Genomic DNA, 16,422 nt, shown 5'->3' with positions numbered 1-16,422 from the left:
ATTTGAAAACAGTTCCTTAAATAAATAAAAATTTAGTAAGCATTTGGGTAGGGAGAGTAGCTTTTTAAACACTTCCCATGGGATCTTCTTTACTGTATCTGTACCCTTCTTCAGTGCACATTTCAAATGATACAGCTGCTCTAGTTCAAGTCTTTTACCCTATTCTGGTATATCAACTAGTACACAACCTGACATCTGTGGAATTACAACATGGGGACAACGGCACGTTAGACTAACACATCTCTTTCAGATAACGCCTTCCTTCACTACAGATCTCACACTACCAGACCTACTTCAGCAAATGCCAATTGCAATGACATTATACTTCAAATTTTGCCTAGCCCTGTAGCACCAAAATAGTCCTTAATACGATTACTGCAACTTTGACTGAAGACATCCTGAAAGAAATGATGAAATCTGTGGCCTTAAGACACACACAAAAATAAGGTTTCAAGCGTTTATTTCTGCTTATTTAAAAAAGCATACAAAAAACCTGCTAACAAATTCTTGCACACAAAAGGATTCCCTAGAGTTGACATGAAGACCTTGCAAAACCTACATTTAAGTCGTCCATTTCCTACGAATTAATGCCAGTTCCAATTTTGCAGAGCTGCTTTTAGAAGTCTCATGATCCAAATCTTCTGTTTTTTATTGTTTAAAAACATGGTAATTATCTACTTATTACAACATTACGAATTGCATACAACCCATGAGGAGAACTGCTGTCCAAAAGGCTGTTGCTATGGAAGTGTTTTGAAACTGCACATTGTTTCTTTCACTGCATAGTTATAACTTACAGTTGACAAAATCTTACCTGTTGAGCCCTTGGCAATAACCTATATCTGGATTTCTCCATGAAAACGCCAGCAGCACATTTCGCAGTTTTTGGATCCCTTCAGATGTTGGGGAAGAATAATGTTTGTTGTTTGGCAAAGTTCTCAAGAGATCCAATTCAATCTGTTTAGATGCAGGATTTTGTTTTTCTAGGGCATTCTGAAGCAAGGTCTGGAAGTACCCAGGAACTGTGCTGTCCTTGAATTTTTTAACATGGAGATTGACACACCATTTCCATATCTTGGAGCGATGTTCATGTGGAATCCCAGATCGAATAAGGTTCTTTAGTTCCACACAGCGCATCATCTCTCTATTCATTGTACTTGCAAGATAGTTTTCCCATTTTACCCCTGTGGAGATCTCCCGATTTTCACTGAGAGAAAGGGATCTCAGGTCCAAAGCTCGTGATTTTGCTACTAGTTTCTCTTCCTCATCATCTTCTGGGACTGTTTGGAAACCATATATATCATATTCACTGAAAGGACAGAAGAAAAAAAAAAGTGATCCTAAAGTTGTGTTCAGCAATCGTGGAAGTTCCCATCCTAAGGTTATTACCAATACCCCTCAGACTGCTCCCCATAGTTTTCAAAAAGTTTCAACTGAACTATATTCAGACATTTTTCTAAACTATGTATTTTATTTAATATTCTAAAATCACATTCAAAAAGACTTTGTGCCCATATACCAATATATACATCACTGCACAGATTAAGAGATTTATTTAAGAACAGGGTCAAGTCCTAATTAGTCCATCTCTTCAGTTGCTCACCTTCAGCAGCTATATAGCAACAGTTGAGTTTAAATTCCATACTGTATTTCAAATAAAGTACTTCACTTATTTATATATCCAGAAGAATTTCCTTATTATACCATTACTTGTGATGGGAAATACATTAAAAACTCCAAGTCCTGCAAATATATATCCCCACCATCTGTTTTCCACTGTTAGAACCATGCCCAGTGGTCAAGATACCCACAACAAATGCCTGAGGTGTGATAGAATTCATCTGAGAGGTAGGTGCTCTGGCTGCCAATGATGGTACTTCCTTTATTACTACAGATAAAGGTGTGTTCACAACATAATTTATACCCATATGTTTTATATATACACACGCTTTTTAATTGCATAAAATTACCTGACCGGGTATGGTTTGAAAAATGCTTGTTCTGGTTGTTCGCTGGTTTCTGCTTTCAAGGCATCTTCTAGTAACTGTGCAATAACCTCACGAGCAGGGCTCTGCTCCTCAGAACAAACAGGAGTTTTCATTTCTTGAAGCAAGATCAAGTATTTACTTTCTATCTGACAGAGTTTGGCTTCCAAGCTAGTATACTGCAGAAAACAACATACACTATTTAGAACACATCTTCAGACATTTAGTTTGTACCACACATCTCTTCAAATCTGATTCAATATTCTTCTACTCATTCCAGTTGCTTAAAGATATTTAATTCAAGAACCTTACTCCCCAGTTGTGTAGCACCAGGAAACATAAAGCAACTCTAACATGGAAAATATACGCTATGCAGACATTTTTATTACAATATAATAAATCTCTGCACACAAAATACTTGAGTAAGATACCTCAGATACTTGTCACTTTTTTACAGAATTCTTTAAAGGCAGAATAGTAGTCCACCTGTATTTCTACCATAGGTATATTTATATGCAGAAAATCTGAGTAAACTTTGTTATTACATTGTATGAAGTACAACCCAATCATTTTGTGCTTCTAGAGAAATAGTTTTTCTCTATGCACACCTGAACCCCAAGAACTCATATGGAATTTTGAAGATATTAAGTAGTTAGGTAACTGCATTTAGCAGTTGTCAACAAACTTCCATGCCAAAAATACAGCCTCTAGATTTGGCAGCTGTGCACACCACCTCCCTATAAAGAGAGGCACACCCCATGAAACTTAGCAACGAGTGTGTGTACACTATTTGCCCACGGCAGTGTAAATCTATCATTTACCTGCAACTTCTCTACACTTAAATTCATCCACAGAGAAACACTTCCAAAGTTACATTTACCGTAACTTAGTCATCCTTCATGCTCAAGAGGGGAAAGCCCTATTCTGTGACATGCCATTAAAAGAAAACACTATCACATCCTTTCGTACACACCCTGTTTTTGGCATACTTTAAGCTACTGCAGTTTTAATGCTGAGCAAGTGATATATGCTTGCAGAAATACATGTACACATGCCTGTGTTCATAAATCATGAAATAATGCACTGAACAGTATTCTAAAAATCACCACATTTTTCAAGAATCCATTCAGATACATTGATCTGTAAAACTGTGTTTGTTTTTCAACTGACTCTATCAGGTCATACTTTTGAATTGTTCCAATTCTGTTACAGTTAAGTTCCTTGAGTAGATTTACAAGTGAATTTTTGAAAACTGCATTAGACATAGCCAAAATGAAAACATGCTGTGTTAATCTGACCTTTGCCTGCCATTCTCTCTCTCTCACTTCTGCATTTCTTCGTAGAGCAGAAAGCTCCAAAATCTCCTTGTTTAAAAATTTGTTCTGGGTCTTATAACCCTGAAGATTGTCCTGTTAACGAAAGAAAACAAACTGGATTTTTAATAAATATATCTTACAGATTGCAAACACCTACCAGAGAAAGTATATTTCAGAACAGAGACCAAGCAGCTACTAACAGGTATACTAATAGCTACTAAAATAACTAAGATCAAACCAAGTATTTTTAGTGTCCACTTAAGTCAAACACAGAGGCTAGATAGCTATGAGCATGGATGTGTACAGGCTGGTGCTGGGCCTCACTTGCACTGTGCTATGCCCCAGCAGAAGGCAGTTGCTCACTGCTTGCAGGCATGAGGCAGGACCAGCCCTGTGAAGCTGCCCCTCACTGCACCTCGAAAAGAACAAAACATGCATGCTGAACATGCCAGAGGGGTTGTGGTGCTGCGCACCAGCCAGAAGAACATGCAGTACAAGAACTGGGAGCAAACGACCCCTGGGTTTTTGTTACCCTACCTGTCCTCAGTCATGTCTGCATCCACACAAAAATATAAATCCTTACCAAAAGCTTCCTCACCAAATTCACTCGTCTCCAGGTTACAAATACTACTTCTGAAGGTTGAGGTTGTGAGATGAGGGACTCTCAACAACTACAACATCCCCACAATGAGCATCTGCAAGCTTTGTTCTCCTTTCTGCCCAGACTACTGATTTCTAGTTTCAATTTTATTTCCTAAAACTTCCAGGCTTACATACAAGAAATAAAGCTATGAACCTTTTAATATATTCTATCCGTCTCATATTCCAAATCGCTTGGAACTTCAGTGTGGAATCAGCATTTATCCAAAGGCAAGTAGGAGTGTTCAAAGCAAAGTGGGTAACTTCAGTAACTCCATAAGAACCTGCCACATTCACTGAGGTCAGTTAAAAGAATAACACGCATTGATAACATCTGGAGCATCATTAGTAATAGAGGTTCTTATATTCCTCTTTTCTTTTCTCCTTTACCATTCATTCTTCGTGCTTTTTGTTTCCTCACATTTGATATTAAAGAAATAAAAAACCAAGCATTTTGGTCGTATTCCTCCATGCTTATATTTTCTTACCCTTACTGTTTTCCTGTTCCTTTGATTACTTCTCACATCGCTCTTCCTCCACACCAAAGACTAAGTTACCAAATGTATGAGATACTGTACTACAGCTGCACAGACCAGCTCAAAGTATAGAAGTCCTGTTTAAATTGTTCACACAACAGTTCAAAGTGCAGATTCCAAGGAGAGAAAGCCTCAGGTGATGAGTATCTTGGAGAAATGCTCAAGTTATCTCCCCGGAAAATAGAGCAGACTAGAAAGTAGTTTTTAAAGGCAGCAGAGATTTCCCTATCCATCAAGACAGAGACATTGCTCTTACTTTTAGTCTGTCCAGTTCCTGTAGTTCCTTATTAATACAGGTGGCCGTGGGAGAATTTACTGCGCCACTTTGGGATGATGTATTGTCCTCACATTCGCTGAGTTGATGAGACAGTTTCATTATCACTTCATCTTTAGCTTGAATAGTTTCCATCAACATACCCAGCCGCTCATTGAGTTCTCCAACTTTACATTTCAGATTCTTTACTTCCTGCTGCAGACTATCTTTTTCCAGATTTAACTTTTCAAGCTGGTTGTTGAGACCCAAAATCTGGTCATCTTTTTGGTGCAACAGCTCTAATTTGTCTTTGGGAACCCCCTCACACAGACGGCTTGCAAAGTATTTATCATATTGGGAAGATCGGACTGTTTGCTGCAGAAGTCTCACAAGTTCCTGAGAATTTAAAAGAAAAAAGATTGAACTGAAAAAACAAAGCTGGAGAATTTATAGCTTAGAAATCTAATGTCAAATACAAGTAAGCTTTGGAATTATTATTTTATTTTTTGCATCTGAGTTTATTTATAACAAACTTACGATGGTGTTTAAGGAAAAAAGGAAACACTTCCAGGACGTGGTTTCTAACAGGTTAATACCTCACAATGATTGGTTTATGTGAATGGCTTAAGTATCTTTCCCTGAGCTAAAGACCTTTCCTGGAAAGGCTACAGCCAGTTCAGGAAGAACTGTTGACAGCTACAGCAAAGCACTTACATGGAAGCTGAAAACCACTTACTTGTAAGAAGCCCTGTTCTAAGAAATGAGAAGGGCTTAAACGACAAAACAAAACAAAAAAACAAAAAACAAGAATGTTACAGTACAGAGAAGTGAAAGATAACTAACTGTCCTCTTCCCTAACAAATGCAGAAAAGCTACTAAGGAGGAAAAAAAACACATTCTGCTTTGCTAAAAGAAAGTCTTTGCAGCCTTGTTTTGAAAAGCCTTGCTACAGAACCAATTAATTAACTGACTTGCCACAAAGAAGAGAAGGGAGTTTCTGTGGTCTTTGCACAAAACAATGAAGTCTCTGAATATTTTATTTTTTTTAAGCAACAACGAATTTATCCAGTGATTCTTACCATTTTTGTCATCTATTTCCTCATTAAAAAATATAACCAGTATCCTTGTCCATGGGAATGCACAAACCCTGAACCATTACAACACTACAATACTTATTTTACTTGCATGAAAGATGCCTAAAGGTATACACACACAAAAGCAGCTGATTTTTAAGGCAGTTACACTGAAAGTAAACCCCTGCTTGCATCCTTGCTGGGATGAGATCCTACTACAACTTTCAGAAACTTAAGTTTTCTGTGAACAAGATCTGGGCTGAGTCTTGAACTGCTCCTGAATGAGAATACCAGCTACTATCCAGCAAAGTTTGTTACATGCAAAGTTAAAGAATGAAATTTTAAAATAGAATACATACTGCTAAAGCAGACTCTACCTTTACTATTACCAGAAGCTCTCCAAAAGCTGAAGTGTAAAAGCTATATAACAAGAAGATATTCCAGATCAACACACTACATAAGGAAGAACAGCAGACTGCTGACAGGCACGTCTCATTAATATACGTTATTACCTCTCCTGGTTCCCATTTTTGGTTAATTGTCTAATGCTGTGGAACCACAGGAGGGCTAAGTTCAAGCCTAGAAGTATCTCCAACACCTACCAGTGAAACTAGGACTTCAATCGTTTTTTAAATAATTCTGACACTCATTAATACAAGGACAAAAATAGGAATTTGTTTATGAAATTCCTAAAGCTTGAGTTGAATAAATATATCTGGAAATTTACGAAGACGTGGAAAGTGTTAGACATGCCTAGAATGAACCACTGATTTTGGGAGTGTTGCAAAGCTCTAACAGATTAGGTTTCGTTTCCCCAAAACAATGAAGAGTAAACTGTAAAGACCTGGGTCTACAGAGTCAAATATCAAGCTACAGTCTTTAGAGGGGTCTGTGAAGGATCATTTGTTGAGGAAAAGCTTGAGAAACTAGATTTTCTTCCTTCCTCCATTGTGATTTGACGGTGTTACTATCTTAACGCTACTGGACTGAACTGCTAATCACTAAATAGCTGGATGATTTCATGGGCATAGTTCTGTGATATTCAAGTGTTCTATTTATCAAAAATAACAGCACCCAGACTGGTAACTTACATGTCAATTGACATTCAGTTATCAGAGAAACCTACTCAACAGGGACATATGTGATAGATGACCTTGCTTGTAAACAGCAACTGCACAGTAGGTTATCAATTACAGTCTACTCTCTAAAAATAGACTAAAATACAAGATCTGTCTAGTCACTCATGTTGCCAAGGAAAACATCCTAATTGTACCTTGCCATCATTTATCACAGTTCTAAATCCAGCCCAGTATCAACAGTGAGAATATGTCAAGCTACTTGAGACGTACGTATTCTTTTTCTTCTTACGAGGACAGAAGGAGCTGAAACACAATGTTCCATTAGAGCACAGTGAGATTTCACACAAAACCTGTCTGAGAAGCACAAAGGTACTCCTTGGAAAGAACACCTCAAATGCATGTAAAGGCATTCATTTCTTTGTTTTCCCTTTGATCATCTTGTATACTGGAGAACACAAATAGCAAACCTAGCAGCACCAAGCATGACCTAAACTCTATTTCTTCTTAAAATGAGGAGAAATTACTTCAGGTAAAAACCAAGTTATTTAATAAATCTGAGCAAGCAGGGGGCATACAAGCATGAACACTGTATGAGGGCAATACTAAATGTATAGATTTATGCTTAGGGTCTATGATTCACAAGATCTTTTTGTGCTGATACACTGTGATGCAATAGGAGTGGGAAGGTGTCAGTTACCATTCTGCCACTCTCCTCTTCTGCAGCAAAGGAAACAACAAAAACAAACAAAAAAGAAAAACTTGAAAGGAGGAGTTCCTCAGGAATTACAGGTACTAATCAGAGCTTTTTATCTTCTGCATTATCTGTCAAGATCTTTGCAGACACTGGGAAAGCTAGCTTCAAAGAGTAAGATACACATAAGTCGTCCTTGATTCAAGACTTGTAATAAATAAAGGTTCATTTCATACCATTATTTTCTACCAACAATGAGCTCTTAATATAGTTAGGTATCTGTAAAGGGTAAACAATTACCTGTCACATCCATTTGCATTTATGCACTTTGCCTGAAGGCTTAGTTACCTTTTGGCTCAGAAGATCTTTCTTCAGCTTTTCCAGTTCTTCTTGCTGGCTTTGATACTTCAGTTGCAGTTCAGAGACTAGTTTGTTGCCATTACCAGAACACCACTCAGTTGGAGAGGAGTCGCTGCTGTTCCGGTTTTTGCTTGATCCAATCATGTCTTTTAAAGGGCGTCTCGGTTTTTGTGGAATGCGGCCAAAATCAAATGGAAAAGCTGAACTAGTCAGACCTACATAAAATGTCATTTAATTAACAGGTATTTCAAAGCATTCAAATTTCCTTTAAAAATATACTTATTAGACTCTTCGGAACATTGAAACAGCTCGATACTCTCAAACACATCACAAACAAGTAATTTTAAAAAGAGTTAACAGAGCTCTCTGGATGTGATGTGTGAATAAATGATACATTTTAACTAATTTCCCAGAGATACTGGTATCACAATGCACTACAATAAAGGAGGAAGGGCAGGAGCTCCTCTTCCTTCCTCCCATTTCTACCTTTACTTCCTTCTGCGAAGTTTTTCCTCTTTTCTTCCAGGGCCATGGAGTCCTCCAAGTCTTTTGGGGTTGGATCCAGCAATTCCCACTCTTCACTGGTATAAAATATGCTCTTGCGATTTTCGTTATTCCCTTTTCTTAAAGATGACATTGAATTTCTGTGAAAAGCACAACAGAAAAAGAGACCAACATTTGTCCATTTTGTATTCATTTTATCATTATTTTTTAAGACAACCACTGTAGCTGAAACAATGCAAACAAAAACATAAGCTAAAAACACAAACATAACCAAAACCAAACAAAAGCTCGAAGGAAATAAAGCATATCCCATTAAACAAGACCAGATATCAACTACTGTATGTTTCAAAACAGAAGAATTCTTTCACTTCAACAATAAATAAATATTTTAGTAGACCCTCGTGGTCTTTTCTATCATCCTCTGTTTTATCCTTGTTTTGGCAAGGAAAAAGAGAAAGATTTCAAAGCAGCATCTCTTTATTGATTGGTTATTTTAGCTCTAAATTTTAGGATAATCACCAAGCATTAAACAGAATAGCATGCAGACAAAACACACACGTTATAGTATCACATTCTGGATTAACATCAAACTTGGGATCATCCAAGGGACCTGCTGTAGCTGCTGCTGATTGACTCCTTAGCAGTTTTTCCTTCCTGAGGTGGAACGTTGCCAATTATCTACAAGAACATTTCAGAGGCAACCTCTACATTCCAAACAGATAATTCTACAAGAGAGCAATATATTTCACAAACAAGATATGATTCCCCTACCCAGCTTCCCCAGCACAACAATCATGCTGCCAAAAATGTTCAAGTCCACACTTATGTATGATCCAAAGTCTGAATATTAATGTAGCTCAGTATTGTCAAGTCTTTTTGTTTGATTACAGGGAATTCCACACCAATCCACATGAACCAGCTTAGTGTTTTAGATAAAAGTAGAAAAGAAATACATTTAGTATCAGCATTTCCTACATAGTCTTCACAGATGGAAGCCCACAGAGATGCTTACACTCAGTCAGCCCCATTCTCTCTTCTTACTCTGCAAACTGTAAACAGAAAGCAAGCTATATGACACCTTCCCGATTACTTCGTGATCCAATCCAGTCTTTGATCAGATGTCAAATATCTTGTCAGGCTGAAAAGGCCTGATCATAGGCTAATCATTCATTATGCAGTGCAAGTTTCCTATAATCTGGTTAACTGATTAACAATCAAGTACAACTCAAAAATATTCCTCAAGGTTATTAGTAAGACTATTTTAACAATCAATTTGCAAGTGTGACAGAGATAGAGTTGCACAACACCTTTAATCTCCTTCCAGTCTTTTCAGTAAGGTCACCACTTCAGTTGGGAGGAAGAAGCCCCATTTTAATGTTCAGAGCAAATAGATCAAATTAGACGATGATCAGTGCATTTCCTAGGCCACTCAAAGTTATCATCAGCTGGCATCTCTACAGCTATTCTCTGAAGAGTGGCTCATCTCTTAGAATGCACTCCCCAGCTGCCTTTTCTGGCCATGGTCAACGTCAGTATTTAAAGCGTGTCCAAAAACCACCTTTTGAAGCTTCACAACTCACAAGATACAGGAAGTCAAATTACTCCTAGAAAACCTTTTAAAATGCTGTTAGGCCCATGAATAATCACAGCTGATGCTGATTTTTGTAAAGCTCTTGCACAGAATGGTTACATGCACGTTACTATGACAGCTTCATTGCTTTCTATTAGATTATAAGAAAATTTGAAAAAACAACAAAACCATTTATTTTCCTAAGCAAAGTATAACAGAAACTAAGATCTGAACATATGATCTACTGATTCCTTATTTTTAAATGTTTTTATTTTAAGTCTTATTTTATGTAACTTGACGTTACCCACGTCCAGTATACTTTCGTGTGTGTTCTACACAATCAAGAGATGCAAGAAGGTGACAGCGAGACAAAAAAAATCAGGCTTGAACACCATCAGTGCTTGAAGATAGATTTTAAAGAAATAGAAAATCATGTTTCAGCTTTAGCTACTGTAAACATACATACAGCTTATCTCAAAGACCCGTTTTTCACTTTCTTCCACCTTAACTCACCACTGCTCCTTAGGATGTAAATGCAGTTGTTATAGGAACACATTCTCTGGCAAAAACACCATAAGTGTGTTCAAGAGCAAAGCTAAGTCCATGACTAAGACATTATGGGTACTTGAATACATCCTCCAGTAATGTGGAAAATTCTCTGAAGTTTTAGAGACACCTTGACTGATTCTCTAACACTGGGGTTAAAACTAGTCACAATCCAACAGGATATTAGATAGTGCACACATCTTCTAGAGGTGATTAATTCTCAAGTTTAATAATTCCCTTTCTCCACTATGAAAACATTAACAACCTTGCCCTACATGGAGGTTTAATACAACTAACCAGACCTCTTGTGGCACACGCATGAATGATCATCAGTCCAGTAAAAGATCACTTGTCAATCAAAAGTGACAATTGAGATCGTATATGCAGCCTGATTCCTTGCACATGTTAACATATAAAACCTACATAATCCATGCTTTTTCACGTGAATGCCATTTAAAATGGCTTAAGCATAAACCAAAGCTGTGCAAGGAGAAAGGCTGTTGCCTGAGGGACACTTGCACTATTACTGAACAGTCATGTTTATCAATTGGGCATCATTCATTGTAGGACTAAATGAGGGAAAGATTTAGGAATTAGAAGCACATAACTACGCTTACTTAAACACTTAACACAGACGAAGCTCAAATTAAGGTTATAAATGCCCTAGCCCGCTCTGGAGCAGCTGTTAACAGCCATTAGAAGGAATTGCCTGTAATCAATCCTTCAGAGAAGAAAATCCCTCTTTCTTGTGAAAACAGCATAGATTAGATGACTGCTACAGATTAAAATCCCAAAGCAAATTTATCTTACTAGACACAGGAACTGAAGTGCTTGTGACTTGCTAGCTCAAAACAGGCAGGGGTAATACCAGTCCATAGCTTTAAAAGCAAGTTCCTGCAAGGGCTCTGCTAAGGCAAACACATCTGTCAAGAGGTTTTGGCATGTTACTGTGCAACTAACTAGCTTCTGACAAGGTTGTCACTCTTGTCTGAGGGACAAAAGACATGGCCAAAGACAGTGTGCAACTGTCCACATATACACTTCAGATTTTCACTGCTGGCTCAGTAAATCCTCTGCAAAATGACTTTTGAAAAGCTCAGGAGAGTACATTTGAGCATAATGAACAATCCTGACAGTAACACCATTTCACACTGTTATCAGTTTGCAAGGAGGAATGCCTGCTTTAAAATTTAGAGGGGACACTAGAGTACACCATGTAAAAAAAATCCGTAACTTCATTTTTTTTTAAAAAAACAAAACCTGTTAGTAGATATTATCTTATTTTTTTCCAGGAACATTTTCAGAGATGAACCACTGCAGCTGAACATCTCCAGAAAGAGTGGAATAGAGGAAGGAGACATTCACCCTACAAGAGCTTCAGAGCGTGCAGTTTTCTTTCTTACATATTGGCAGAGATCTGCACAGACTCCAAACCATTAGGATCACAGCTACACACAAAAGAGCCAGCAATGTTATGCTAGAATAGCTGCTGGACCACCAGAAATAACTCTCTCCCACCAATAGGGCCTCCCAAACCCTAGCTCAACTACCAGCCTTTCTGCCCTGTTTAAGGGAAACAATAGAACACACAAACCAGGCAACACTGAGAAGCTTACCCTGACACTGCCCTTCTATCTAGACTTCCCCAAAGCACATCGCCTGCAATTCAGAAAAAAAAAAAAATCAAGAAGGAAGTTTTAAAACACGAGCAACATTCTTGTGCATATACAGCCGTTAAAAAAAAAAAAAGCCAAGTAGCATACTTTGTGACCTCTCAGATCTGTGCTTAACAGGAAGGCTTTAAAAGGGATGTTTAACTTAACGTGCACTGCTGTTGAAACCAAACAACATTTTATTGACAGCTGAAGAGGGATGTGGTCTAGTTACCCAAGCCACAGCTCTGCTTTGTGAACTGCTCTGTAATAGTACTGCAATATCCTTCAAATAGAAGCGGAAGATTCGTCTATGCTGGCAAAGTAAAATAGAAAAAAAAAAAACAGAAGGAAACTGTAAACAGGAGAGCTGAAAAAGAATATTGCTGCTTTCCTTAAAACAACTAATACTAAAGAGTAAGCTCAGTAAGAGCGAGGGGACAGGCTGTGGGTTTGCTGTTGTTCAGAACGGGTCTACCACATTTTTGCTCAGGAATTCAAACTTCATGTATTTCAGATCTGTAGGATTCGAGTAGGAAACCGTCTCTGCCAGCAGCTATCATTCCCCCATGTCACCAACTTACTTGATTTCAGTGCTCCATTGTTTAAGTGAGAAATTGATGGCACTTGGTTGGACTGGCGCAGGCTGGGAAGCTGCTTGTTCCCCCACCAGCTCTGTAGGAGAAGTCTCCACAGCTAGAATAGTTCTAGCTCTCTCTGCTGAAGCATTTTGGCTTAGGATACTCAAATCTATTCCAAAAAAAAAAAAAAAAAAAAGCAAAACTTTCAGTGAGTAAAAGAGCAGCTGTTATATAAAGCAATGTATTACTAAGTCTGTTAGTAATGTAGTCAGGATTTTATCTTAAATTGTATCTTAACTTTGTAAAAATACTCTGTTCAATTTTTAAAAAGGCACCTTCTCAGTAAGCTCTCAGTGCAGCCACACACTTCTGATAACAGGACTTGTGTTAATGCTCTTGCAGTGTTATTTCATGACCAACTCATAACCTCAACTAGCCAATATTGACTCATCTAGTTTAAGCAGCTGTGAAGCCATACAAATTAAGGTGGATTCATTATATTAACCCATAAAGCCCCTTGTAAAACAAGCTCAGGTCTATCAGAACTCCTAAGTCAGGAACAGCATCACTACAGCACTGTTACACTACACAATCCATACCCCCCGCTCCTGACCCCAGCAATATGTTTAGTGCAACCAGCAATAAGGCACATATCTAAAATATATAAGTGGGCTGCTAACATATACCCCAGCCGTACTAAAGCTATACCACTCAGATAAAAATTCTGCAGTTCGAGAAGAAACTCACGTGCCATGGAAAGGAGTAGTATATTATTAGTAACAAAAAAAAATAATATTTTTGGCAATTCAGTATAAAATCTACTTGCATTTAACCTGCCATGTTTCACTGAGCATCATCTCAAAAGCAAGCATATGCATAAAATGAGATGAGCTTAAGATTCAGTTCCCTCTGAGCACGCTTTAGGTACGCAATGGTTTTATTATTTCCCAGCTGCTATAACAGAATACATTTTGGCACAAAACAAACATACATTGGCCCTAGCATGAAACTCTGTAGCATCTTCCCCTTCATCCTTTTCAGCTTCCTGTGTGTTTTTGTTTTGTCTTTTTTTTTTTTTGGTTGGTTATTTGTTTTTTGTTGTTGTTGTTTTGCTTTTCTGGTGCTTCAGGCTCACTGCTATCCTAACACAAGTATCCTACACAGGTACATGCTCTGGAAGAAAGAATGTGTCATTAAAACTCACTATGAAAGCAAAACATGCAACAAAAAAGAAGAAAATAATTGCCTTTCTGTAATAACTCCTCCAGTCTCCTTATTTAATGAATACAGATAGTGAAGGTGTTTCAATGTTGATTATGAAAATGTTCTTATCTGAGCACTGATTCTGTCTATTAACTTGAAAGAAAGAAAAACAGCAATCCCATGATATAGGCATAGTATCACCAGAGGGGAATAAAGAACTGAAATCCAAAACCACATTGCATTTCTGCAATGTTTCTTTGCTGAAGCATACAAAACCAATCACTAGCATAATAAATTGTATACGACAAAATGAACGAAATAGAGCCCAAACAGGTAGCTAGCTTATTTGCCGTCTTGTAATTTCTTCTTCTAAAAGCCACATAACATAACTAACTGAAAGAACTTGACTAGTCTTCAGTCGTCCTCAAATAAAATGTAAGCATTCTGACATTAAGCATTCAGGAGCTGGACTGGATTGTCCTTGTGGGTCCCTCCCAACTCAGGATGTTCTGTGATCTACAGCTAGTTTAACACACACAGCAGGTTCTGCTCTGTAACATGAGCTGGTAAAAAAAAAAAAAATTTGAAAAATATCAACTGAGTTCTTGAACTGTACCACTGAACGTCTGCTGAAATGGGAGTAGAGAAAAGTGAGCCTTCCACAGCGGAAAGAATCCATCAGTCAAGGTGACCCAGAATATAAAGCCGCTGTTCAACAGCTTAAGTGGGTAAGGCAGCTTGAGAAAGCACACCTGCTCTTCCGTACTGCCAAAAACATTTATGCAGCAAGGAAAAAAAAAAAAATGAAAAAAGGAGTTAGTTTTTGAAAGATGGTTCTTACTGCATCTGTTATGGCTTAGACAAACGAACTTTCTTGCCAACAAGAACATACAGAGAAAGCCAAGGAGAAAATACCCACCCAAAAGCCCCATTTGTGCATTGCATAATGCACAGGAACTCCTTATGGGACAACTTACTTATTAAATCATTAGCTGATATTACTCATGCCCATACCTCCTGCACTGAGCAGTGGTAAGGTCATATTTTAATAATCTTGCTTATTGTTGAACCTCTTAATTTTTTATTTTTCTTTTTAAGAATAACTATAGCTGAAAGACACATGAAAACTCAGTTATTTGTGTTTGGGAGGTAAGATTAATACTGTAATATCTGCACTTCAAAAGTTTATTTCAGGTTTTAAAAGAGAAATTAATAAATTGGAGTCTTTCTTTGCAGAAGAGCCTGTAACAGGCTAGATAATATACCTGTTTTGAGATTCCAGGGTTCAAAAGCAGTTCAGAAAAATAAAAATTAACGTCAAACTTCCCCATGTGCACCTGGGGTGTAGCTCTGCTAAATGGCATACCTCCTACAAAGCAACTAAATCCTTTCTACACAACAGACCAGTGATGACTAACTAGTAATTAACAGTGGCCTGTAATCTAAGAGAAATATTCACGACAGCAGACAAAGTAATGTCAAGATCTGATTTTTACATCTGCATCCAGTTGTGACTTTTTTCTGAATACACTGATTGGAGGTGTGAACTCCACTGCAGATACAGCACAGCAACATGGTTGTTAATGCAAACATTTCCCCAATCTCATTTTTGAACTTATTTTAAAACATTGCAATCTTAGAAAGACATGACATACCATTTTGCATTACTGCAAATTAAGAGTTGAGAAATTAAGAATGGTCTAAGTCTTCATCATTTCAGCTCTAAAGTAAACAGTCAACCAATTAAAAAAAAATCAAATCCTAAAAAGAGAAAATCATTTATTTGACTTACATGGTACTAAAGCAGCTCCATTACAAATCCTACAGAATTTTGTTACATAAGCTTTCCCACAACCCTCTTGAAAAATGTTTTAAACCATTTTCCCACATCTTTACCACTTCCTTTGATTGTTATAAAAAAGTTCTAAACTTGATCCATGAAGCTTTCCCCAAACCCTACATACGTTCCAGTTACTCCAGACCTCCAGACTTCTGAACTCAAAAACAGCTCAAAAAATAAAAATAAATAATAATAATAAATATATATATACACACACACACATACAGGAGTGAAAAGGGGGAGGCACAAAATAGACAAGACTACAGCAAGCAGTTTTGGTTCTGGACCAAAGCAGGCTAATTCCCCACTTAAAACATTAGTGATAGCACCTAAAGCCCTAGCACATTAAAGCCCTAGCAAAAGAAACCAATTTCTGTGCTCCAGTATAAAGCACATCTTTGAACACACAGTAAGGGCTTTTTAGAAGGCAGAGGTTAGTCACTGGCATGGAACCAGCGCCTTAAAGAGTCCTACGGAAAACTTTTGCAGTACTTCTTTGAAAAGTAAAAATAATAATTCAGGCTCTTCCCACTCTCCCCTGAAGTAATCCCTGCTTAAACGGTTTAGTTATGATAAAATCAGTATTGCGATAAG

General features: G+C 37.6%; 1 protein-coding gene across 7 annotated transcripts in view; it reads right to left on the bottom strand.

The window, feature by feature from the left end:
• TBC1D2B (TBC1 domain family member 2B) overlaps positions 1-16,422 on the bottom strand; it is a 46,928-nt gene that overhangs the window by 19,916 nt on the left and 10,590 nt on the right. For all 7 annotated transcript variants that reach the window (XR_011100594.1, XR_011100593.1, XM_068695495.1 and 4 more), the window contains exons 3-9: positions 12,789-12,954; positions 8,419-8,576; positions 7,921-8,147; positions 4,733-5,125; positions 3,284-3,394; positions 1,971-2,164; positions 815-1,309 (exon numbers count right to left, since the gene is read on the bottom strand). Coding sequence is in view for 5 of the 7 variants with exons in the window: in XM_068695495.1 (XP_068551596.1) it covers positions 815-1,309; positions 1,971-2,164; positions 3,284-3,394; positions 4,733-5,125; positions 7,921-8,147; positions 8,419-8,576; positions 12,789-12,954 (1,744 nt within the window). In the remaining 2 variants the exon portion in view is untranslated. The remainder of the gene's footprint in view (positions 1-814; positions 1,310-1,970; positions 2,165-3,283; positions 3,395-4,732; positions 5,126-7,920; positions 8,148-8,418; positions 8,577-12,788; positions 12,955-16,422) is intronic.

Source organism: Anas acuta, chromosome 12 (assembly GCF_963932015.1).
Source record: "Anas acuta chromosome 12, bAnaAcu1.1, whole genome shotgun sequence".
In the NCBI taxonomy this organism is placed as follows: Eukaryota; Metazoa; Chordata; class Aves; order Anseriformes; family Anatidae; genus Anas; species Anas acuta.
The sequence above is the reverse complement of the archived record's forward strand: the minus strand, read 5'-3'. Positions and strand labels throughout refer to the sequence as shown.